The sequence below is a fragment of the Eucalyptus grandis genome, chromosome 8 (assembly GCF_016545825.1).
Source record: "Eucalyptus grandis isolate ANBG69807.140 chromosome 8, ASM1654582v1, whole genome shotgun sequence".
Classification (NCBI taxonomy): Eukaryota; Viridiplantae; Streptophyta; class Magnoliopsida; order Myrtales; family Myrtaceae; genus Eucalyptus; species Eucalyptus grandis.
The window spans coordinates 27,661,122-27,687,207 of NC_052619.1; the positions used below are offsets into that span (position 1 = coordinate 27,661,122).

At 40.5% G+C, this 26,086-nt stretch overlaps 3 protein-coding genes and 1 pseudogene across 6 annotated transcripts in view; 3 read left to right on the plus strand and 1 right to left on the minus strand.

The window, feature by feature from the left end:
* The window catches only part of LOC104416868 (disease resistance protein RUN1-like), a 95,571-nt gene extending 93,781 nt beyond the window's left edge, over positions 1-1,790 (plus strand). For 3 of the 4 annotated variants that reach the window (XM_039300448.1, XM_039300447.1, XM_039300451.1), the window contains exon 11: positions 1,510-1,790. The gene's annotated coding sequence lies outside the window, so the exon portion shown is untranslated. Of the gene's footprint in view, positions 1-70; positions 128-1,509 lie in introns of those variants that run through there. The other variant, XM_039300452.1, reaches the window with a different exon arrangement.
* A 4,176-nt stretch (positions 1,791-5,966) lies between these two features.
* LOC120287587 (protein IRX15-LIKE-like) lies at positions 5,967-7,177 on the plus strand. The gene has a single exon (XM_039300456.1). The coding sequence runs from the start codon at positions 6,013-6,015 to the stop codon at positions 6,952-6,954; it is 942 nt and encodes a 313-aa protein (XP_039156390.1). The 5' UTR covers positions 5,967-6,012; the 3' UTR covers positions 6,955-7,177.
* A 742-nt stretch (positions 7,178-7,919) lies between these two features.
* Positions 7,920-12,064, minus strand: LOC104429190 (tRNA-dihydrouridine(16/17) synthase [NAD(P)(+)]-like). Its single transcript, XM_039300455.1, has 3 exons — positions 11,437-12,064; positions 9,344-9,450; positions 7,920-8,872 (listed from the first exon to the last, which is right to left on the minus strand). Exons 1-3 carry the CDS (start codon positions 11,947-11,949, stop codon positions 8,134-8,136), a joined length of 1,359 nt encoding a protein of 452 aa, XP_039156389.1. The 5' UTR covers positions 11,950-12,064; the 3' UTR covers positions 7,920-8,133.
* Positions 12,065-13,542: 1,478 nt separating this feature from the next.
* Positions 13,543-16,231, plus strand: LOC104429186 (annotated as a pseudogene).
* The last annotated feature ends 9,855 nt before the right edge of the window (positions 16,232-26,086 follow it).

The following is a 26,086-nucleotide window of genomic DNA, read 5'->3' on the forward strand; positions in this document are numbered from 1 at the left end:
TCTTCAGAATTTTCTTTGGGCTCCCCTTCATTCTGTATGCAAGTGTCAAACTTTTCTGTCGGTGGGGCAGACCTTGTGGGCTTGGAACTTTTCTGTTGGTGGGCCTGATCTTGTGGGCTTGGACCAGCAAATTTGTGCTTTTCAAGGCTTTTCCGTAGTGGTGTGAAAAGGAATCGGGGACCGCCCGGACCATCTGGAACCAGACTAAACCGGCCCAAAATCGACAATTCCCATGGGAATCGATATGGTTCCTGGTTTCAGTTTACTAGAATCAATGGGTACCAGTCCGATTATAGGTCCAACCGAACTAGTGTATACTTTCTTTCACGTCTTTTGTCAACTACTAGTGTTTGTTTAGTTGACCACGGAGATGCAACTCTCGTGTCCACTTCTTAAGTTGCTCTGCTTTTTGTCTTGTTCATATGATGCAAAGGACCATGTCAAATACCTCTGTACAGCTTTGGACATATTGAACCTTTAGTTTAAGTTATCAGATGAAAGGCTGAAAGATGCATCCAACAATGTAGTCTTTGCTTGCATCAATAGTTAGTCCCTAATTCTAATGGTGGTTCTTTATTATTCAAACTTTGGCATGTACTCTTTTGTTAGATGAGTTATGCAGTTCCCTTTGGTTCCATGCACCCACCTAGGAACCAAATGAAACATCTAGTCTAGTTCCCAAGTAGGTTCAAGGAACCAATGGGCGATTCCCAATTCCACGGTGGGAACCACCCACCAAGACCATGCTCATCCCCACTTTTACTAGCTTTTGATTTTAATTTCTTAATTCTTTTTTTCCTTTGGTCTTTTTAGTGAAAATGCTTCTGGTGGTAAACTAAAACATCAAAGTTATGTAAAGACTACAAAAACGAATATTGATATAAGATAATATCAATACCAAATCCTTGAGTATACCGGATAGTAATTCTGTGCATCAAAACTTAGTAAAAGGACAAGCACTGTATGAATAAACGTCACTGGGAATACTACATTGCCCGCCAAAAAAAAAAGAGGCTATTTTGTGCTCATCCACGATGTGAAGTGGTTGATATCCAAAAGAACCAAAACATCAGTGCCTTCTCTGACTGTTATGACCTTGTCCTCAACCATTCCTCATACGCGGTGCTGAATTTGCCGGTGCTTTCTGCACGAATTCATGAAACTTTCTTGGCATTTTGATTTTTTGTTGCTCACTCGGTTTTGTCATTTCAGAAGTAGTTTGGGACAGATTATTTAGCAATATACCGGCTGGGTGGATACTCAATATCAGAATGAGGATTGGGCAAGACCACTTGGTGCAGGCGGAGTGATGGCTTGCTTTTCCGTTTGATTGGGAGATTTGTAGCCTTGAAGTCCATTGGACGCATGTAGAGAAGACAAGGCGATGGGACTTGAGTGCGGACGCATCAGGTTATGGATTTGTGATGAGGTTTGTGATGTTCTGTCGGGGACATTGTAAGATTTGTCGGTATAGACACTGATTTACTCTCTTATTCTCTAGTTTTCTAGATTGATTGCAATGCAAATTCTATAAATACAGGGATCAAATGCAGTGAAAGCCATAGTTTTGGACTTACTCGAGCCAGAAGAGAAACATACGTCCCAATGCTTTGACAAGCTCTGAAATTCGCCAAAAGCAGCTTGGAGGACAGAGCAGCTGTTCCATTTTTGTGGAGGCATATCAGAGAGTCAGATAGACTGCAGAAGCAACGTGGTCTGTTTGTGGAAATCCTCTACTTTGTCCATAGACTCTGCTCTGATCGCACGAAGGCCAGATAAGGAAAATCAAACAATTCCTTCGACACTGAGATAGGTTCCAACGTACGCATTAAAGATTGGAAGTCCATTTGAACATACCAAACATGGCTGTGAAGTTTGGTGGAAATCAAGAACTCTCATGCATCATACTCTCTAGCTTTTGCTTGTGCAAAGCTAGTTGTTTTCTAATTATTATTTTCTGTTGAGACTGAATTCTTATAATCTGGAAAAAGAGGGAGCTATTGGGTTGTGAGAGTTGCTTGTGTTTGTAGAATCATCTATTTAGCTTTGTGTAAAAGCAACACTGTGCAAACTATAAAATCTCGAGGATTTTTTAGTGGATTGCAGCTTTGTATGTGGCTATTAGAGATGGGTGAATGGAGCAGGCCAAGTGAAAGGCCGAACCACTACAAATCTGTTTTTGGATATATCACTTTAGCCTCTTTATTATCTGTTTGATAGAAGTAATTGGCTCTGTATTATACAACACATTATGCATGTCCTTCACCAAAAAGTTTTCAATTTTCCTAAAGCAACCAATTCATTCCCTCTTGGTCGTTGTAATGTCATTTCAATAGGTGTCAGAGCAAGTTGGTCAGGTTTTTGAAGTGTTATATTTCAATATCAGTATGGCTAATATTCTAGGAGCACATTAAAGTGAAGGACAATCCATTTCAGACCACCCATGTTTGAAGGAACTGACTGTATTTACTGGAAATGAAGGATGAAGGTCTTCGTGCAATCCATGGATTATGATCTGTGGAATGTCATCGACAATGGATCCAATATGTTGACGCCAGAATTCCAGTGCCTCCCTTGTCTGCGGAAACAGATGATTCAGCAGCTTCACCTCTAATGACTATTTCGAGAAGAGCAAAAAGGGAAGACTCGCTTTAAATGCTAAAGCTATTCATGCTCATGTACTTCGCCCTGTCCTTCAGAATTTAATCGAGTCTTTTTTGGTAAAACAGCAAAAGAGATCTGGGGCAGACTAAAAGTTGTCTATGGAGGAACAAAATGAGGGAGAGAGACCAAAATGAATATCTTGCTGGGAAACTATAAGGTGTTCAAGATGAAGGCTGACCAGAACATCACCCAAATGTACACTTATTATACTGACATCAACAATGGTCTCGCCAGCCAAAAGAAGACCTACACCAACGTTGAAATAGTGAACAAATTACTTCGAGTTCCATCTAATGAATGGAGTCACATAAAGACTCCAATCTAAGAGAGCCTCAGAATCCTCCCTCTGACAATGGATGAACTTGTAGGAACGGTCACGGCCTACGTGGTTGAATTGGGAACGAAGAGCACAATTACAGGGTTAAGAAAGATATTGCCTTTAACGCTCACATATCTGATGCCAAAGATTCATCTTTGAATTAAGATTATGACAAAGAAGTGGCCCTACTCACGAAGCGATTTAAAAGCTTCGTGAGAAAAAGAGAGAACTTCAATTGAGAGAAGAGTTTCAGACATACAACTAGAACAGAGCAAAGGCTCGAAACATCAAGATAAATTAAACGGTAAGGAAATTATCTGCTTCGAATGTAAGAAGGCAGGACACATTAAGCCACACTGTCCCCAATAAAAGAAAAGGAATGGCAAATTCGAAAAAATAAAAATAAAAATAAAAATAGAAAGGCACTCAAGGCCTAAACCCGAAGAGACACTGAATGCGAGTCCAGCAGCGATGAAAAAGCATAGGAAGCCAACCTCTATTTAATGGCTGACACTGGTTCAGAACAAGATGAGGTGGAATCCTCTCTTATGATGAAATGCATGAGATGCCAAAGGAAATGTTTAAAGAGTTATGGAAAGCATTTAAACAGAATATTGAGCTGAAAAAGGAACTCTCTCCGTTAAAACAACAGGAAATCTTACAAAAAGAACTCCAAGTTCTGCAGAAGGAAGTGGATTCTACAAAAGCATAACGTGACCTTCTATGAAAAGGGAATTTGCTGAGGTTTGTGAACAATTCTCTTTAGGCTCAGAATTTTTGAAAAAGATTCTAGCTTGTCAAATCCCTTATTACATGAAATATGGATTGGGCTCCAATTCTGATAAAAATCAAGAGCCATTTTGCAAAGCAAAAAGACACCACAGCATGAATATAGATCTCGTTGCAGAGGAGATCATCGTCTTCCACAGGAAAGGCATGACGACCGTGACTATGGTAAACTATGAGTTCAGATGCACCAACTATTATACTAGTGTTGGCTCACAACGGTCATCTTTGTTAAATTGATCGCGGCTTCTTAAGGAAGTAATTCTGAGGGAAACGAGCTGGCCAGTTTTGATTTTCATGCCTCCTCGTTTTTCCTTTTCATTTTTCATTTTCGTCCCTAGAAGAACTTGTACCTGCCTGCTCGCTCAATTCCAATCCGAAGTCCGTGCCAAGAGAATGTTTGTGTGAAAGCATTTCAGAGTGAGTTATCATGGCTCAAAACTGGCAATAAAAAAACATGGAATATGGTTCTACCTTAACTTAAGATATCACAAAAATCAGTGTACTAGACCTAACTTTGGTGATAGCTCTTCGAATTTTCTTTTCTGCATACAGTGCATAGACTTCTCTTACCACGGCTAGTAAATTTTCTTAGAGCATGCATAGATAGGCTTCTTCTTATTACTGTTTGCTTAATTTAAATCTCGTAGGGATGCATTTTGACCTTTTCTCTGTAACGCCCGAAATTTTCACAAAAAAATAATTATTAACACATGAAATCATGTATAATTTATCAGAAATCTTTTGAATCGAGAAAATATTTTAGTGGCGGGAAAGCAAAAATTTGCATTTTACTTTTTAAATTCATTACAATGTTCGTTATATTCAAACTATACGAGTAAAATTTCGAAGTGGAGATGATGATAAATTCTTTATAGGTTTGTATTTTATTAATCAGTTTTGGCAAAATTTCAAGGAAATTGGTAAGTTATCAATCCAATAAATTGTTTGGTAAACTTATTATAGTGTAGCTAAATTACTATCCACACTTTTAAATGTCAAATAAGTTGGTGATTAGCAATTCATTTGAATGTTTGTAAAATCCCGATAACGTTGGTAACCTACCGATGAGTTACCTGATAAGCAAGTTAATCAAATTTTTTTACCAATAGTATGAAAAATTGTCAGTAACTGCGGAAACATACAGACACGGGAAATCTTCAGAGTTTAGGCTATGGGACGCTAGCATTTTGCGCCTTCTATGATGATCTAAAGGAATACTGCGAGAGCGGATCATCCACAGCGTAACGAAAAGCGTAATGAACTTTTCTTTCACGTTGGAAAACCTAGAGTCTGAGAAGTACCCTGAAAAGTTAATGCGCTCAACTTATGCTGTACAATAATTAGTTCGCCTCGTCATCTGATGATGGTCGTCATTTCAGCATCCTGAATGTCTAAAATATTTAGCCTCTTCCCGGTCTAAAAAACAGGATATTGTACCCGGATGAGGAACACGTCTCTCGTTTTTCTTTTTTTCCTTTTTTTTTTGGCAGGCATTAGATGTTTTTTCCTCTTTCTCTGGGAATGTGGCGTGCATATACCACTCCTACCAAAGATAGAGCCTGTTATAGTTGACATGTCTCCCTCAAAATTCGAGTTAGGAACAATATTTCATTGACAAGTAATTGTTTGAGGGCAACTGGGGAGTTTCCTTCAGAAGCGAAGCCCGAGAAAAGAAGCAACAGAGACTCTTGGCTTGTAATCTGTTGTTGGGTCACTACATCACCAATCCCTCGCCACTAATCTATCTTTTCAGTCCTAAAACGGGTCCACTCCACATAACCTTGAATGAAGTTCATGCCCCATTAGTCTCCATTGATAAGAAAGACTAACAACAACACCGTACGATAGCGTTAGATCAAAGCATTTTATCAATTTTAAAGAAATATTTAAATCTCTTTGCATGAATTTATTAGTAGGAGATTTTGTTCATTTGTAGTTCAAAAAAGTAGTATTGTAACTGTAGTATGATACGGGCGCACAAAATAAAAAATTCAAAAAGGAAAATAGAACGCTGTGGCTAATATAATGTGTTTCAATAGTAATAATGAGCCTATCCAATATTTTCTATCATAGATTATATTATATGTCACGATGGTGATTCGTTTCTTTAAAATTCCGTTTACCTACAGTCCCTTTTTACTCCTTTAAAGGAGCTAAGAGGTCTCGGCCTCATTTAAGTTCAGGATCTTCAAGTTTACCAGAGGAGGGTAACTCTCTCTCTCTCTCTCTCTCTCAGCAAAATGAAGAATGTCAACAACAGCAACACAAGACTCATCCTCCTCCACCCTTACATCCAGAAGCAAGGAAGCTCCAACCGCCTATGGCTCCTCGCCTTCATCTCCTTCTTGACCACGGCCTTCGTCGTCACCCTCATTTACACCAGAGAGTATTCCACAACTGCTGTCGCCTCCGCTGCCACCACCACCTTTTCCCCCACCACGACGGCCTATAGCAACGCGCCTCTGCCATCAACCGTCATCAACACCCTCCTTCACTATGCATCCAAGTCCAACGACTCTTTCCGCATGTCCTACCCCGAGCTCAAGCCCATCTCAGACGTCCTGAGGAAATGCTCCTCCCCTTGCAACTTCCTAGTATTTGGCCTCACTCACGAGACCTTCCTCTGGAAAGCCCTCAACCACAACGGCAGGACCGTCTTCATCGACGAGAACCGCTACTACGCCGCATACGTCGAGCAGAAGCATCCCGAGATCGATGCCTACGACGTCCAGTACACGACAAAGATGAGCGAGATGCAGGAGCTCATGGCCTCCACAAGGGAGCAGGTGCGTAACGAGTGCAGGCCCGTGCAGAATCTCCTGTTCTCCGAGTGTAAGCTGGCGATCAACGATCTCCCCAATCATGCCTACGAGGTGGACTGGGACGTCATTCTCGTGGACGGGCCCCGCGAGGAGTGGCCCAACGGACCGGGCCGGATGTCGGCGATATTCACGGCAGGGGTCCTGGCGAGGAGCAAGAAGGGCGGTAACCCGAAGACGCATGTGTTTGTGCATGACTTCTGCGGGGAGGTGGAGAGGGCGTACAGTGAGGAGTTCTTGTGCAGAGAGAACTTGGTGGAGTCGACTGAGAAGCTTGGTCACTTCGTGTTGGAGAGGATGGATCCTAGCAGCTTCCAATTCTGTGGTAACCGCACTCAACGGCTCCATCACCCAGCTCACTAGTACATCATCCTAAGTTCGCCGTAATCAAAACGATGTAAGAAAGTCAATAATTTATCCCACAAAGCCTTAGTTTTCCTGGATGCAAAATAAATTTTGCCAAGCAAATTGCACCAGTCATTGGAAATCTCCAGTTGTTCACTTTGAAGGATTTTCTAATCTCTTCGAAAGTCTGCTAAGGTATTGAGAATTATCAATGAAGATTTTTAGCGTTTTCATCGTGACATGAGCTTTGAGCATTCGTAGCATATCGCTTTGCGAACTTCAGTACCATTTTTCCAAATGCAACCACAGACCACCATGTGATGTGCTAAATATATGTCCTGGCTATATGGTTGAATGAGGTTCACTTGCATGTACACGTCAGTAAGAGCTTAATTCTTCCGAGCATTTCATTTCTCATTACGTAGAAAGCCAGAAAGTTGCGGAATTTTAAGGAATGAATGTATAACTGTAGATGCCTGGAGAGATTAAAAATCCAAGGACCTAAAGTCTACCTTAAAAATAGTATGACGTGCTTAAAAAGCAAGACAGGTTTCTTTTATTGGATGCTAAGCATCAGCTGGACCATATCCATTTCAGAATGAATTGCAGCATCAACCAAAATCAAGTAAAGCAGTCCGTCATGAACAAAATATTAATGTGCACTCGTTGCTTAGCCCTCTTCCAAACCACTAGCAAAGATACCCAGGATTCGCCAGGAAGTAAGAGAAATGGTCTCAGTCTCCTTACTCATGCTTGAAGGAGCATCCGAAGATCGAATAATCAAAACAATAAGAGAAAACCCAATCTATCAAAAAGTGACAAGAAAACTCTCGCTAGAAGTGCACCTATAGCATGGAACAGAGATGAACCCATTAAAGCTCATAAAGCTTGAGAAAATAATTATCGCATTAATTTACCCAGAGAAACACCACAAGCAGCCTGCACTTAATACAAGGTAAAGTTCAACTAAAAAATAAACACTACAGTAAAATATTCTACAACAAAACTTTCTCCACATGACATGCTCACTTCACTGTGAAAGAAAGAGGGAACTCTATTTTCCATGTGTGCTTGTGACCTCGAAAAACATTTTGGCCAGCATAGCACAAAAAGAATCAGACAAAGAAGCACTACAGTAAACTTAATAAACCAGGCCCATCTTTGGTGCCTGCTACAGCTTAATATTCAAACAAATGATCAAGTGGCAGAACCATTGGCTGAGATCCTTACTACATCCTCATCTTTAACATATAATGGAATTCTTAGTCCCAAGTCCTTAAGCTTATCGACCAGACCATAAAGAAACTCAAAGGTCAGTTTCGACTGTGCATTGAGCTCATCTCTCACCTGCGGATGAATCTTGAACCAATCTCCCAGCATCTTGTGCATGTGAGAACGAATCATCCTCCATGGGACAGGGTATTTTTCGCAAAACTTGAGATACTCCACCAGTAACTGAGCCTGGTCCAGATGTCCATCTTTGTGGCTTTCTTCACTTCCAACTATCCAGTCAGCAGTTTGATACCCTGCAAAGAGAGCTGGATTCTCTAGAAGAGTCTCTGCCGAAAGCACGCCATCAGCACCAGTTTCTTGTAAGCAGCTCTCTACATCATCCATGTGCCGTATGTTTCCATTGGCGAGGACTGGTATATTTAGAGCATTTTTTACAGCCTTTATTGCTGACCAGTCCGCACGAATTTTCTTCCCATCTTTCTCATCTCTTGTTCGTCCATGGACAGCTAAAAGAGAGCATCCAGCTTCCTCTAGCATCCGGGCATAGTTAAGGGTATCCTCCAATTTTGGGAAGACTCTGATTTTGCAAGAAACAGGGACATTCAAGTTGAGGGCTAGCTTCTGTACTAGGGATTTTACCAAAGGAAGGTTATCCATCAAGAATGCCCCATAGTTTCCTCGCCTAGCAATACGCTGAGGGCACCTGTAGAGTGCAAAATTACCAACTCAATTTTATGATATAACACAAGATATCAGTTGCTCCTTGTCACATAATAGCCTACAGGATGTACAATCTAAAACAAGCCCCACTTCATCTGAGTCTTAGATGATCTTCCAAAACCGTTCAAAAGTTTTTCACGATCAAGCAAGTATCGCATCCTATTGGATCATGACTATGGTGCAACACTCAATAAGGGCTATGACAGTTTGCAATATATTGAGCAAAAGACCCCCGGAAAAAAAAAAACGCTTCAGAAGACGAGTTAGTCAATAAAATCAGTCAAATATCTTATGTATTATATGCAATCAGAGAAAAAATCCTTTTCAGTAACAACATATGACATGTTTAATAATTTCAGTGTGTACCAGCCATATAATACATCAACTAATAATATATCATGTTGTGATAAACTGATATATGTAAAAATGTTCAAGATGATGGATCAAATGTTACCCCAAATTTATATCAACATAATCACAATAAGGTTCCACTCTTCGTGCAGCTTCCAACAAAATGTCTGGATCATTGGCACAAAATTGAACAAATAATGGGCGATCCTCCTGCCAATTCAAAAAAATTACAGAAAAATTACATTAAAATTACATTAAAAAGAGGAATGACAAATTAACAATATATGCTTTTTCATTCTAGAAGAATTGTATGAATCATCCAAGTCATCTATAGTCAGTCACAACTAAAACACCTCGCTCTACTTGCATGAAACACACTGAATATAATAAATCAAAACAAATTACCATGCGACTTTAACATTCATCCGAAGTGATATCCACAAGTGCTAGAACAGAATAAAAATAACAGCAGATTCCAAGATGCAGATGAATGTCAAAACTAGACAGAATGCTCCAATACAAATCAGCAGCAAAAGCCATTTTTTCACCTTGGCAATAAAATGTAATATATCTTTTGTTCACATGAACTACATTACAATGTCAGATCAGTTTCTGGGAAAAAGATATCAAATGAGTTTTCAGATTTTTACGAAGTGAATTAAGGCCCAAAACAAATCAGAGGGTGCGAATTGATAGATCTAAGCATTAGACATCCAATAATACATTTTCGGGGCAGGATAGGATATGATGTACAGATAATTAAGCTGATTATGTTGGAAACCTTCAAGTATGTCACACTAGGAAATAAGACTCTTAGATCCAACTCTTCATTACTAAGAAATCCCAAAAATATTCCAAAAATCCAGACAATTTGGAACATTATCTGCAGGACGAGTCCACTGGACATTTGCCAATAACATAGAGATATCTTCTCCAATACACAATAAATACTGGCAGTATAGCAAATTCCAAAGAACATGTCCCATGCGCATACATTTTTTTAATAGAAATTAAAAGCCTAAAAGTTTATCAAGGCCAAAGAACTTCAGAATGAAGCTCATAGTAACAATATCTGTATATTGATGGTTCAGCCAACAAAATAGATTGAAGCGTACAAACAATGGCTCCTGAATGATTTGCCTGGTTCTTTAACCCCAAGTGCCACCCATTAAGCTAATCCTAGTAAAAAGAAGACAAGTAAGGGAAGGAACAATGTCTCAAATATACTATTTTAATAGCCAGAATCTGCATGCGAAACAATGTTGGTCTTGTTTTAAATTGGATCATCATTCTTAGAAAAAATGCTGGCCAATGAATAAAGACTTAACGACACGATGAAGTTCTACTTTGCATGGGTTGCCACGTTGAGCAGAGGAGGCGGTCGTGGATGAGGGTCTCTTGGACATGGATTTGTGAAAGAGTAGGAAGAATAGGGTTTTAAGACTTCTGTCAGTGTCTATCTTTTCCATGTAAACTTCAGTTGCTTCTGCATTTTGAAAATCCTTCTTTTTGCGATAACCCTCTGCCAGCATGGTAACAGGGGGAACAAGACAAAATGATATTAGGAATATCCTTGTTCGGAATTGGACCATCATTCTTAAGCAAAATGATGGTCGATGACCTGAAGATTTAACATACTGCTCACTGATGGTAAAAAAAAGTGAGCACACTTAACACAGTCTCGACACATGTTATGATGGGCCGGCCCCCTGTGGATAAACAGAGGTTAAGACTAAAAGGGCTGTGAACACCCTATCTGCTTTTACATTTCTCAAAAGAAAACAAGATCTCCTCAGCGACAATTTAGTTGGCTACATTGAGCACATCATGATAGAGATTCTCACAGAAAGGAAGCACCTCTTTAATCGTATTTCTAGTTGCCTATTCCAAGAGCCATGTCAATTTTAGTCAAGTTGATTGCAGCTTTCTAGCACCAGAGCTAACAGCTCTTACCAACACAACACAAAACATCTACATGAATGCTCCACCATGTTACCATCACCTCAATCAGCCTCCACCCAGTCACCAACTTAAGCCAGCTAAAGCAAGTCTAAACTGCAATCAATGGTGGTATGTAACATTCTCTCCCGAGGACAGAATCATGCTCCTTACACAGAGCAATGGCGCAGCAAGAAACCGCCCCATCACAACCCAAAAACAAAAGATAAAAAAGAAAGTAACTTTGACAAGATTTACCTTGCAGGTAGTGAATTCCGCGCTCCTGTACTTCTCAGTCTCGGTGAAGATCCTGGAATGGAGCATCGGCGTGTAGGCCGCCTCGGCGCCATACTTGCGACACAGCATCCGGAACGGGAGCTCGGAGTTGTCCACCATCGGGGCCACTATCAGCCTCGGCCGCCCGAGCCCCGCCCAGTGAGCCCACGCGCGCTCGGCCCTCGACCCAGCGCTCAGGCACCGGCTCGGCGACCCATCGGGAAGCGGCGGGGCACCGTCGGCCGGTTCGCGGTCTCGGGCTCGTGGGTCGGAGCAGAGGAGGTCGTCGTCGAGGTCTTGGGGCGGCGGCGGCGGCTCGGGAGGGGCGGAGGAGGTGTGGAAATCGGCGGAGGTCCGAGCGAGAGGGAGGCGGCCATGGCGGGTTTCGGAGGGGCTTTGGCGGCGGAGGAGAGAGAGAGGATGAAGCCGTAGGGTTTGAGTCTCATGGGCCGGCGACGGGAGCGGAGAAGAGGCGGCCGCCCATCGCCGCCGCATGCCTGCGGCGCTCCGTAAGGCTGTCGCGGAAGGGTTTCCTTCGTACAACGAATCTGAAAAGTTGCGTTCGAGGGAGATGGGAAACCGAGTTATTTTTACGAAAGATACAGAACGAATTTTCAACGAATTACCCTTTTTTTTTTGGTGTCATATGTGAAGGTATGATAGAAAATAAAATTTAAGGAATATGTCAATCGGTGTTTCTCGGACATTTCTTAATTATCCTTTGAAAATATAAGATGCTTTTTAAAATTAAAAGTCTTGTGACATGGATTGTTTATCGGCGGTCCGCTTTAAAACAAAGCGAATCTATACCGAAAAAGCAAATAGAATTTGGAGATAATTGGGTAGTTTTTTAAAAAAGTCAAATCATCATCAATTGAATAATCTGTACTATCTTATGAAATGAAAATAATCTCTCGTTTTTTTCAAGAATGTCAACCATGATTTTTCTTCCCCTAACGTCCTCTATACACATATTAAATCAATGGACAAACATTTAAGTTTTAACAATTTTGTATAGTCTTACCCAAGTTTTGGTATTGTGGTATGCATATTTTGTTTGCTACAACAACCTTTGTAAAATATTTTAAATCTTAAAATAAATGGATGTTTCCTCTTATATTTTTACATTTCTTTTGTAGGTAGTGTGTTCTGTCAATATTTTCTTTTCATAGTTAAATGGTTCTTTAGTGATAAGGTGGTTTTCCTCAATCTTTCAAATATGGATTTTTCCATATTCGCAACAAGTATGCGTAAATACTGCAGATTAATTGTAGGGATAGAATGGCAATTTCCTAAGTAAAATAGTAATAATCGTATGATTTTTTTTAATTCTTTTATATTTTCAGCGAAGGCAAATAAGAAGAGGCAATTTCTATGATCCCTTGAAAATTCTATCAACCGTCCCAAAATGTCGTCCCCCTCAGGTGCATTTTATTGTACTTCCCGTATAAAATGTAGTAACCCAGAATATTAATTATACTGTAGGATTCGATCTTTGAAAATTCATGCAAGTACCTCATGAGATGAAGATCAATTGACAACATTTAGTTGGGAGGACTTTTTCTTATTATTTAGGATTTGACTAATGAACTGTCTCGATTACAATGTTCGGAATGAAGCAGGATACTCGGTCCGACCTCTATGATGAATAGACCGTGCATCAAACCTCCTCATTGAGTTCTGCTAATTTCTTAAATTATTTGGCAATTCATGTCATGACATCATGTATATACTGATTATTTGTATCCATTCTATATCATCCAAATATTTGAACATGATTATGAGGTGTTTCCCAATTAAAATGAGCGAAAAACGAGCCAATTACCATCGATTTCGAGTCAGATCATATCGTGTGATGATGAGTTTACCGTAGGTTTCAAGAACGGAAATGTTTCTAATGATTCTGATTCGCACCAAACGGCATCGAGAGCGCGACCTCTCATCTTCCCCGTCCGAGAGCCGCCGCCGCCGCCGCCGAGCCAATCATCTCTTCCACGCCGACCTCGCCGTCTCCTCTTCCTTTCCGCTTCCGCAGTTGGTAAGAACCGCGAAAAAACTAATATTTTTAAGGACTTCGGTGCAGTTGCTTCTTCAACCCAAAGATTCCTTCCATTGATGGACATCTACGGGGAGGATGTTGATGGCAACATCACCTCCAACCACCGTCTCCGTCACCCGTCGCCATCGGCCCCCCACCTCGCCTCCCAACTCCAACCTTCCTCCTCCGCCCCTTAATACGAATCAGCTTGCACTGTAGAGGGACGGAGAAAGAGGAGAGAATGAAGCTCTTGGCAATGCAGCAGGGCCACCCCGCCGACGGCCAGAGCAGCGCCGCCCTCCGGGGGCTGGCCCCGCTCGACTCCTCCAAGTCGCCGGCCACCGTGTTCTGGCTGGCGGTTCACGCCCTGTGCTGCCTCGGCAGCCTCGTGCTCGGCTTCCGTTTCTCTCAGCTGCTCGTCTTCCTCCTCTTCTCCACGTCGCCGATGTTTCGTGCTGCCGATGAAACGGCCTCCGACAATCCTGTCCTCCTCCTCTCGAACCCAAGCCCGACGACGGTCAACCAGTCCTTGACGCGCGTGGCTGTGGGCCGGCACGGAATCCTGGTCCGGCCGTGGCCGCACCCCGACCCCGTCGAGGTCATGAAGGCGCACCGGATCATAGAGAGTGCAGAGAGAACAGAGGGCTCAGTTCAGCGCTAAGAATCCTAGCCCGAGGTCTTTGATTGTGATCACCCCGACTTACGTGCGGGCATTCCAGGCGATGCATCTGACGGCGCTGATGCACTCCCTGATGCTCGTGCCGTACGAGGTGGTGTGGATCGTGGTGGAGGCCGGCGGAGCGAGCAACGAGACGGCATCGCTGATCGAGAGGTCGGGTTTGAGGACCGTCCATGTCGGGTTCGAGCAGGAGATGCCCGAAGCCTGGCAGGATCGGCGCAGTTTGGAGGTGAAGATGAGAGTTCATGCATTGAGGTGAGTGGCTTCTCTTGGAGTGTTTTCCTGCTCTTTTCGTTATTGGTTAGTAAAGGATTGGCAATTGAACTTCTTGAATATTAGTGTGAGCCATAGATCTTATTTAATGTTTCAAAAACTACTAGGATTGATCCACCGACTAGCTCGAGTCCTTGATAGTTTTCCAGAAACTTGTTCAATCTTTTATTTTCCGTTCGGATAATGTCAGTCAGAAATCAAGTTTTCCAGTAGTCGCATTTCTTCTGAATTGTCATTCTTGTTTTGATTTGAAGTTCATCATCTGGAATAAAATTATAAGTCTTGACTGTTCTCGTGGTTTGAAAAGAGTTTTCTTTGTAGTCTGTGAAGTAGAAAACGCGAAGGCCTACTGATTTCCAAGCAAATTGTGCTTGTTTTCACTGATTATGGAAGCATAAACTGGAAATCCACCGTAACAGATGCCTCCAGTAAGGTCGCATCCGTTAGCCTGCTGATATAGAAATGGAAACTGATTCTAACGTGGAGAATTTCGATGTATCAGAATCGTGAGAGAGAAGAATCTGGACGGCATTGTGATGTTCGCCGATGACGGTAACGTTCACAGCATGGAGCTCTTTGACAAGATCCAGGCTGTGAAATGGATCGGGCGCTGTTTCTTTAGGAATCCTTCCGCATTCGACTGTGGATGAATCGGACCAAGCCGTTTCGAAAATCTTGAATGAAAGCAATTCGCCACTTACTATCCAAGGTCCAGTTTGTGATTCAGCCAATCAGCTCATTGGCTGGCGCACCGATAATAGGTCACATAACATGCACAGGGAGCGAGTCACCTAGATGATCAGGGTTCGCTTTTGCCAGAAAAGCTGGAATGGGCCGGTTTTGTGCTAAATTCTAGGATGCTGCGGAAGGATGCTGAAGATAATCCGGAATGGGTGAAGGACTTGGACTCACTCAATTGGGATCAAGATGTTGACAGTCCCCTGTCTTTGCTCAAAGACCTATCGGTGTTGGAGCCACTAGGAAACTGCAGCCGCCGGCTTATGGTCTGGCAGCTTCGTGTCGAAGCCCGTCCCGGTAGCGAATTCCCTAAAGGGTGAGTGTCTTGCCTTTAGAAGCTCATCACTTCAAATATATCCCCAATGCTTTGGATAATCGAGTCTTTGCTGTCATTGAAAATGGAGTTTCTCTCTTCCCCATGTGATGCAGATGGCTTATCAACCCTCCTTGGGGATCACGGTACCCTCGAAGCGTCCTCCATGGCCCAATGCTCCTCCAGAACTCCCATCTATAGAAAATGCAAGCAGCGAAGAAGAGGAGACCGACCAGCACCCGGCTGAAAATCAAAGGCACGAACGAAGTTTTGGGATTAAGAGAAGGCACGAGACCGAGACAGTCGAACCCGAACTGCTCAGAAGGGAACCTGTAGAAAAGTGACGGCTTATCTTAAGAACAGGAGAAGATGCACAGCCTCAGAATTCAACAAGCTTCGGCTTCAAGGTATTTATATATTGCCTCAGCCAAGGCGAACTTCGAAATTAGCCATTTTGTTCGATCTGGATTACGAGGACATCAGACCACACTCTGTTTCATTGGTTTTTATGCTGGTCGGGGGTCCTAAAATCTAGGAATCACAGGAATTTTCTTGCTTACACTTCCTTACTGCTCGCATATTCAGAAATTCAAACACCGGACAGACATACGAAAAGTACATCTTCATCTTCTTCATTTGGTCTTTGCACGTTACAGAAGTTGTACATGGTATAACGCAACTTTATGGGACATTTGTTTGATTGTAAGAAAAATTGCACGAGTTCTTTCGACATCTATGTGAAATCATGGTTCACGCCTTGGTGTCAATCAAAATGCCAGACCGCTAGGCGCTGCGAGGTATGATCATAGTTAATCAGGAGGGCCGGTGATTCCATTATTCCATTAACGCCGAGTGGTTAGCAGGTTTTGTTCATGCAGGATTCAAGGATCTGTTTCTATGCTAGGCGGTTAAACTCTGCTTTTTCCAGCTAGAATCGTCGAAGGGTCTTCAATCTTGAATCGCAAAATCGAATGGTAAAATCTAATAAACTTGGACAAAAGTTCGCAATATAGCGCTACTCTCATTTACTAAAATTCAAAGTATGCAAGCAAGATCGCTATGCTTATCCCCACAAATCGCATTTCATCAATTACCTCGTATTGAAATTCATGTGCTAAACTACAAATATGAAGAACAGAAAATGAACAAAACACAAAAATCAACGTTTATTGAAAAAGAAAATGGGCACTCAACTAGTATTGTTCCTAGTCCAGATATATACCCAGCAGCCCCAGAAACAAAGATTGGCGAAATGCTTTAGATGCAATTTCACTAATTTTAGCAACCCGACATGTGATGTACCTCCGGTTCCAAGTTTCCGGCAGACTTCTGATCCTTCAGCAATCTGCATTATCTCTTGTCGTTACATCCAGGTAGTTTCCATTGAAGTGGTGAGATTTTCTAACAAATGTTCTTGCTCATGCTTAGCATAGGATTTCATTTCCGAAGTATATAATACCAGTATAAGGTCATGAAAGTTCTCTGTCGTGCTTAATAAGCCAATTGTGAAGTACACAATCGCGATTCATTCAACAATTTTCCTGTCTCTGGACAGCTTGAGACAACGTTGCAAATGGAATCATTCGGTAGTCGAAGTTGCTTTCTCATCTCCTTCAGCTCGTCATCGTCAAAATTATTCCATGCATACATTCTTGAGAATTTTTCTGGAAGAGCGGAGGATAGGAACTTGAAAATTCTAGTTTAACTGGCTCATTGATAACTCCAAATTATGATGGACACGTGCAATTTTATACATAGATTTTTTAACTGTCTTTGCTATTATTGCTTTAAATATGTTGTTGGTATATAAGATTTAGCTGTTTGATTAAAAAAAAAATCAGTGGGTCCCTGAGGATAATGAAAAAAATTGTTCAGACTTCCTTAGTTTTATGTGATTTCCAATTTATCATAAGGTAGATTTCAAGTTCAAAAAGATTCGAGCATCGTTTCCTGCATGGTAACGTTTCAAGAGCTCCACCGTACAATGTGATACATGGTGAGTTTGTCTGAAGTTGATGGATGTGTATGATGGAATGAACAGAAGTGTTTGTTGTGTTTGAGGGAAAAGAACTCTAGGATATTAGAGTTCACCACCAAAGTATAAGGGAATGTTCCATCAATCAAGAATAAAGAATTCTAAAGTTCATCATCAATTGGATAGAGAATCAAAAGATTCACTCTTTCGAGAGAAACTCTCATGTATTGTTGACTCAATTCTAAATGCATACGATCAAGAACGTGCCCCTCTCCATAGAGGAATTAGGAGACACTATGAAGGAAATATTAAAGATACGAGGAAAAAGGTAACGGTAAAGACATTTGAATTATAAAAGATTATGCAGGAAATGATTAGGAAACAGCCCTCTAGCCTTGATCAAGTCAGATCTACCTTTATTCTTCAACTTCAGGAATTTCCAATCTTGAATGCTTTCTTTTCATTAGATTCATTGGATCATGTTATGGCCGCAATCTACTCGTTGCTTGTGAAGAAGTTTATGCGCAGAGAAGAAAAATGGGATGAAGAATCTGTAGAGAGATCTTGAGATGAAGAACTTCCTTCTATTCTGTTTTTCATTGATTTACATTCAATCGAGAGTTAGCCTTTTATATACAAGGACTAACTCTGAAAAACTGTTTTTACAGGTATTGAATCGTTGAAGAAAAAGTAACTAACCAAGCAAATGTTGACTAACTTCCGTAACTAAACTACACTAGACTAACTGCCGAGACTAGTCAAGACTTGCAGCATTATACGTAGTGTTCACAACAGGTTTCTTCTCATTCTTCTTAGCAAAGATGTACATATTCTACTTCCTCTTCTACATATGTTTTCTCTTTATCGCTCTTGTATGTCTTGCTTCCTCTCGTTCTTAGCTTCCCCGTTCTTCCCGGTATCATTGATAGCATTAGCTGAGAAGCCTCTGTTTCCTCGCTCGTTCTTCCGTTTTCTTAACAGCCCCCTCAAATTGGGAATGGGTGAGAAACCGATTCCTAATTTGATTCGTAGCTAATAATGTGTAGTACGAGAGAGGGGTTTTGTAAATATATCAACGATTTGATAGTTACTTGGAACATATTTCACTTGTAGTGACCCTGATGATACTTTCTCCCTAACAAAATGAAAATCTATCTCAATGTGTTTGGTGCGAGCATGAAGAACAGGATTGATAGTGAGAGAGATGGCTGATTTATTGTCACAAAAGAGCTATGTTGGACGAGTCAATGAGCATCCTATATCACGCAAGACAAAGCCGATCCAGTAAGTTCAAAATGTAGAAGCAAGAGCACGATACTCAGCTTCAGAGGATCGACTGACCGTGGATTGTTTCTTTGCTGCCCAAGATATGAGATTGGAGCCAAGGTATGTACAAAAACCTGTTGTTGATCTTCTTGTTTCAACACATCCCGCCCAATCCGCATCCGAGAACCCATACAGGATGGAGAGAGCTTCGAGAGTGAATAAAGACTCTAAGGTGTATAGTGCCTTTGACATATCTTAACACTCTCTTGAGTTTATGTAAATCTGCAATGGGGTTTCGTAATTTCGACACAGCTTGATTTGTGGCGTATGCAATCGTGTCTTGTTAAAGTTAGATACTGAAGGCCACCCACTAAGCTTCGATACTCGACAAGATTGGAGAGTAGAGCAGAGTCATTTATCAAAACAGTTGGTTTTAATGCTATAGGAGTAGTAATTGGTTTGCACTCAAGGATATGAGCTCGAGTCAGAAGATCTCTTGCATATTTAGTCTGGCAAAGAAATAGATGATCAGAAGTATTTTTGACTTCAATGCCAAGAAAGTAGTGTAGAGGGCCAAGATCTTTCATATAGAACTCAAGACTTAGAGAATGGATGAGGTTGGAAAGTAAGTGAGAGGAGCTTCAAATGTGATAATTTCATCAACGTATAGTAGTAGAAGAATAGTATCTCATCATTATGATAGATGAACAAGGATGGATCGGTTGAGCTGCAAAAGAACCCATATTCAAGCGAAAGTTGCTGAATTTGTCAAACCAGGCCGAGGAGCTTGTCGGAGTCCATAGAGAGACTTCCTAAGTAGACATACATGATGGGGTTTCTTGAATCTTGAAAACCAGGAGGTTGCTCCATGTAAACTAACTCATTCAATGTACCATGTAAGAATGCATTTTTGACATCTAATTGATGGATTAGCCAGTGTTTTATCATGGCAACAGATAGAACTATACGAATTGTAGCATGTTTGATGACTGGACTAAATGTTTCTATAAAGTCAATGCCCTCTTCTTGATGAAATCCTTTAGCAACCAAATGAGCCTTAAGTCTATCAAGACTACCATCAGCTGCAAGCTTTGTTTTAAATACCCACTTACAGCCAATTACATTCATTTGACTTGTTCGAGGAATTAATTCCCAAGTTCTGTTCTGATAAAGAGCATCCATCTCTTCGTCATTGCCTTATACCAGCCTTTATGTGCTAAGGCTGATTTGATTGTTTTTGGTTCAAGAGGGTACTTCATATATAGCAAGACATGCATACTGAGGATTGGTCTTAATAATGCCAGACTTAGACCTAGTCTGCATAGGGTGAGTAGGTAATGTACCTTGAGAATATGTCTGATTATTTGAAGGGAGTTGTTCCATATTTGATTCATCTGATATCTCAGTTATGGAAACAGGTACTTCAACTTGTTCTGGACTATCTTGAGTAGTGGTGGATACTTGATCCATAGTAATTTCAGCTGGTGAGACAGAAACCGCTTGTTCCATGTATCTGTGAGATTACTCCATTTGTTTGATTCGCCGTGGCTTCTTGTTCCCAATCCGTATACCGAGAAGTTGAATGTGCTATGTGATTTGTAGTGGAGGAAGCTAGGAATCGTTCTTCTTCCGTCCACAATTTATATAAGTGTGTGTAGGAAGGATAAATTGTTGCTAATTTCTGAGAGAATGGGAAAAAAGTTTCATTAAACACTACATGCCGGCTAATGTAGACATGACCAGTAGTAAGGAGAAGGCATCGATATCCCTTATGGTGATCACTGTATCCAAGAAAGACACAGTTAGTGACCGTGGATCAAGCTTATTCTCAGGCATATGGTCGAAGACAAGGATAGCAAGCACAGCCAAAGGTTCCGAGATGGTCATATCTTGGTTTATGCCGATATAATTTGGCCGAAAGGAGATCGCATCTGTAGTTTTTGAGTAGGAAGAATGTTAACAATATAGTTGGTCAGTTACAAATGCATCTACCCAAAATTTTAGTGGAATTTTTGCATGGTATAGCATAGCCAGACCAAGTTCAACTATATGCCGATGCTTCCTTTCAGGTATCCCATTCTGCTCAGGTGTATATGGATAGGAGATATGCTGTTGAATGCCACGGTTCTATAAGTGAGTTCTGAATTTTTGGCTAATAAACTCTCCTCCACCATCACACTGAAAGGTCTTGATCTTACAGTTATGCTGATTTTCTACTAACTTTTGAAACATGAGAAACATACTATAGAAATCACTTCACTTTAATGGGTATATCCAACTCGAACCGAGAGAAATTGTCAACAAAAATGACATAGTACTTGAAACTCTGAAAAGATTTAACTCGGAGAAGGTCCCCGTGATATCACAATGAATCTGTTCTAGAGGTTTTGTAGCTGAAAACTCGATAATGGAAAAGGTAGAGCGTAAAGATTCTTAGCTATTTGGCAACTTCTACATACGCATCGTGGTTCTTTGTTCTACTAAATCAAATTTTGAGCCTTCAATTGCTTCAAGATATTTCCGATTTGTATGAGCTACCGTTGATGCCGTATACTCTCAAACAATTCTCTCGTCTTTGTGTGAAATAAACTTCGCAGCATGAGGGTCTACTATGTATAACCCTCTAACCTTCCTTCCTAGCTTCATGGTTGTGTTGGTCGTCTTTGTCCTTGAGATACACACCCGCTTTGTCAAAAATAAAGGAACATGGGTAATCATCGGTGAATTTTGACACCGATAGAAGATTTTTCTTAATCTCAGAACAATCAAGACATCATTTAGAGGCAAGGCAATGATTGCAGCATTCAATATTGCATTACTAATGTATTTGATGTAAACACGTACCATTGCCTATCATAATCAAGTTTGAAGATTGTTATTTTTAGAAAGACTATGAAGTATACCAAAAGATTAGAGGTAATATGAGCTGTTGCTCCAATGTCTGGATACCATTCTTGATCATTTGCCTCCTCGATATGTAGTGCTGCTAGTGCTGTTGGTATATCCTCAGCTTGATAGGAGTTATCAAACAGATACCAACAATGTAAGGCATCATGACCAGCCTCTTACATTTGACACTCAAGTCGAAAGTGTGTTCTGCTACTGGTTTCTCCACTTGTACCTTTTGTGAAGAGTTGAATTTGGTGCGGATATGACCCGATATCGTAATACCTTGTGCCGATACATTGTATGGTCTAAACCCTTGAACAGACCCAAGCCGAGGAGGTATTGATTTGTTTGAACCGCTGATTTTCTTGTTCATAGTTCGAGTTATTATTTCGTAACTCATATTTCTTCCCGATAACCAAAGTTTCTATATCTGGCATTATATGTTCTTCCTCTTCCATAATCTCTTCCTCCACGATTACTTACTCTTGATCCTCTAAGAATAGCATTCGGTTGTATATATTCTCTATCAGCCTCTTCTTTATGTATAGCTTCAGTTTTCCTCTAGTCATAGTAAGCTAGGTTAGGTCTCGAACTCGATTTAGAGAATAATTTCAGAACCGGCTTCAATCTTTCTAAGTGTGAGATTACTTCATCATATTCTGGTTGGGGCTTCAAGCAATAGATTGTAGTTTTGAAACTCTCATACTCAGATCCCAAGCCTTCCAGAATTCCAAATAGTTTTGTGATTTCATCCACTGGTTTCCCTATGGCATTCAATTGATCACATATTGAATTGTATTCCCTGAGATATGCTGATAATGTTTGTTTACGTTTCTGGCAAGCCTGCAATTTTCCTCTTAACTCGAACTCCTTAGCTACCGATTTTTGTGTGAACCGATTTAACAGAGCTTGCCAAACTTCATAAGCAAGTGTTTAACCCAATTATCAAGCCGAGTATATTTTCTGATACCGCACCACTAATCCAAGAGGATACAAGTTGATCAGTTTTTATCCAATCATTATAATCGGGATTAGAGATCTCGAAACTTGACCTCCTTCTTCAACCCGTACCGTCTTTGCGGTGTGGTGAAATTTCCCCATTCACAAAACCGAATAGATCTTGGCTTCTTAAGAACCTATAGAATTGAGCTTGCCACAGAGGAAATTATCCTCAGCTAATTTGATGTTAACGAAATTCGAGATATTGACATGAATAGGAAATGGATATCTCAAACTTCTTGCTGTCATTCTATTCTTCCCCGATCTCCGATCAACTTCTAGTTGCAGACACAAATTCTACCGATTTGCAGTAAGATGCAACGAGAATATTGCTGATGAAGATTTAGATGTGGATGAAAAATACCAACTTACAGATCTTGTTGGAAGATACATATATCTTCAGAGATCAAAGAAGCTTCGAATCTAACTTTGATCTGGTGTAGATCTCTACTTTGTTCAAGATCAAGATGATTTCTTCAGGATGCGATGCTCTGATACCATGAAGAAGTTTATGCGCAGAAGAAAAAATGGGATGAAGAATCAGAGAGATCTTGAGATGAAGAACTTCCTTCTATTCTGTTTTTCATTGATTTACATTCAATCGAGAGTTAGCCTTTTATATACAAGGACTAACTCTGAAAAACTGTTTTTACAGGTATTGAATCAGTTGAAGAAAAAGTAACTAACTGAAGCAAATGTTGACTAACTTCCAGAACTAAACTACACTAGACTAACTGCCGAGACTAGTCAAGACTTGCAGCATTATACAGAGTGTTCACAACAGGTTTCCTTCTCATTCTTCTTAGCAGCATGTACATATTCTACTTCCTCTTCTACATATGTTTTCTCTTTATCGCTCTTGTATGTCTTGCTTCCTCTGTTCTTAGCTTCCCCTGTTCTTCCTGGTATTGATGATAGCATTAGTTGAGAAGCCTCTGTTTCCTCGCTTCTGTTCTTCTGGCTTTTCTTAACGGCTTGCATAAATATTAAATGGGCTTAGTTGATTATGAGACTTGAGTTGGGCCTGCGAGACTATTGTATTCAATAAAATTTTATGCTTCCACATTGTAATGAGACACTTGCAGAAGATGTCATTTCTCAGTCGGATTCTGTTAGAAACGCTGACGAATTGGTAACAACCTCACAATTTCACTTCGTGTAAGACCGTTCTTTTTTTTCCAGCAAAAAATAATATTTTCCTTTGTCTCGATACCATTGTTTCAATTAGTAGATTTTGAATATGGACATCACTTAGATTTAATTTAATAAAGCTAACAGTTGAGTAATTTCCACACAAATAGCATAAAAGTTTGATGATCAAAACAAGAACCGTCTTAAGTGCACTCCAAGAGTAATCGCTAACCAATCCCATTTTTAAGGAAATATTTTACTTTCTCTCCATGTATTCATATTGTTTTCGGTAGTTAAGTCCATGTGCTATCGAATTTCAAATCAAATCCTCTGACTTAAACATAATGTCTTGTGAAATCCTCCTGGTACAAAATCCGAACAAATCCAACTTACCTGGCTGTCGGAGGATGCCAGAGAATGACGTGAATAAGCATAGCCTATGAGGACACTCCCATGGAGAGGATGGGCAGGAGAACAAAAAAGTAACTTGAAGAACCTTAATCCATTCACCGTCTGTCTCATGGGGTGTCCACATGAGCATTGTTTAGTCACACTCCAACGTCCTCTAATGGCCACGACAACTGGTTCTAACCAGAATATGAGGACTTGATTGGTAAAATTGAAAGTCCGAGGACTTGATTACAAAAGTATCAAAAGTATATGGACAAAAAGTAGAGTTTTTTCCTAATTTTGTAGCTGAAATGGTCCAAATTGTTGTCCCCTAAATCTGATGGACATGGGCCGGTTAAAGGTCCAAGTGCAGATTCAAGAGAGAGGGGAAAAACAACAAAGCAGGCAGGAGAATCCTGAACACATGATCTCTGGCAAGATCAGAAAGGTTGAAAAGGCAATCATGAAAGACCAACCGACCGAGGAATGGGCGAGGAATGGGGGACGAGGTTGCCTGAAAATTGGATCTCTGAAGAACACGGAGCGGAATGGTAGTTGGATAATGTGTGATCTAACTTTCACAGGTTTTGACCACGCCCATTCAATGAGGTTGCAGGCTTAAAATGGCAGGTTCCAATATAAATATGGAAGGTGGTTGAATCAATTTTCGTGCCAAGAGGATAAGGTGGGGGAACGTTGTGATTGGATGTATTTGCCCGCAAAACTGTTGGGCGGCTCTGGAAGATCTCCATCTTCACTGAGGAAAGCACATGATAAATTAATATCTTTAATCTTTTATGTTTTTATTGCTTTTGCTGATTTTATTTCCTTCTCTCTGATATCTTTGTGATAAATAGGATATACCATCCATTATTTACGATATATTGTTCTTGACATTGGACGCTTCCATGTGGTCATCACTTTTTAGGACTATACCTTAATCTAGTAGAGGACTATATCTGTTAAATGAACGATGCCAAGAAAACTGAACAACCATGCTGATGTTTATCATCAAACGCCCAATAAAGTAATAGAACATCATCACATGGAGTTATGACAACACAATCATTTATTTGTCAAACACGAGATGGAAAATAATCTCTAGTTACATGTCGTCTTAAAGGATTTGAAGCTTGAAATTTATCTCTTTGTTGAATCATGTGAGAGTAAATCCTAATTATCAGAGCATCGTACACAATCTTGCATGCCGATGACTATTTCTGCACTTGCAAACATGGACATCTCATCACATTTTTTCGCCTAGCATTTATATCAAACAATCAAAAGCTACTTTTGCTCTCGATTTCTACTTTTATAGAACCTACAATTTGATATGACATGAAAAACCCATACACGCAAATTCACAAACAAAAAAATCGTTTTCCTCTTCGTTTTTTCTAGTGCTTTTTTATCTTTGAATCTATGAATCATAAGTTCACCCTTTTAAAGTATGAATTAGTTCTCATAAACCCCTTGGTAGAAAATGTAGTTTTTGTAATATATTGAAAAATCTAACCCTTTGAAAAATTATGACTTCCGACAATTGGATCGTAGTTTAAATCTAAGATATCACTTCGGAACACGCATTCCAAAGTCCGGAAAAACTATAACCCTTTGACTACAAAAGGAATAAAACTATATTCAGGAAAATTATAAATTAAATAAAACTATATTCTAAATCTTGCCACTCTCTTCTTGGCGTGAAAGTATAACTTCTGTGGGTAGGGTTTTGATATGTTGACAAGTTGCTGCTGGTCCTAGTTGAACTGATGAAATGTCATCATCTTTAATGCCCTGAACGTGACTTATAAGATTCAGCTTGAAGTGAAGACATAGTTTTTGCATATCCTAGGAATTTACTCTCGTGGATAGGTGTCACGCAAGTCTAGGAGAGAGTTATGCCCGCCGTCTGTAGTGTGTGTGCGGTCCTAATCTAACCCC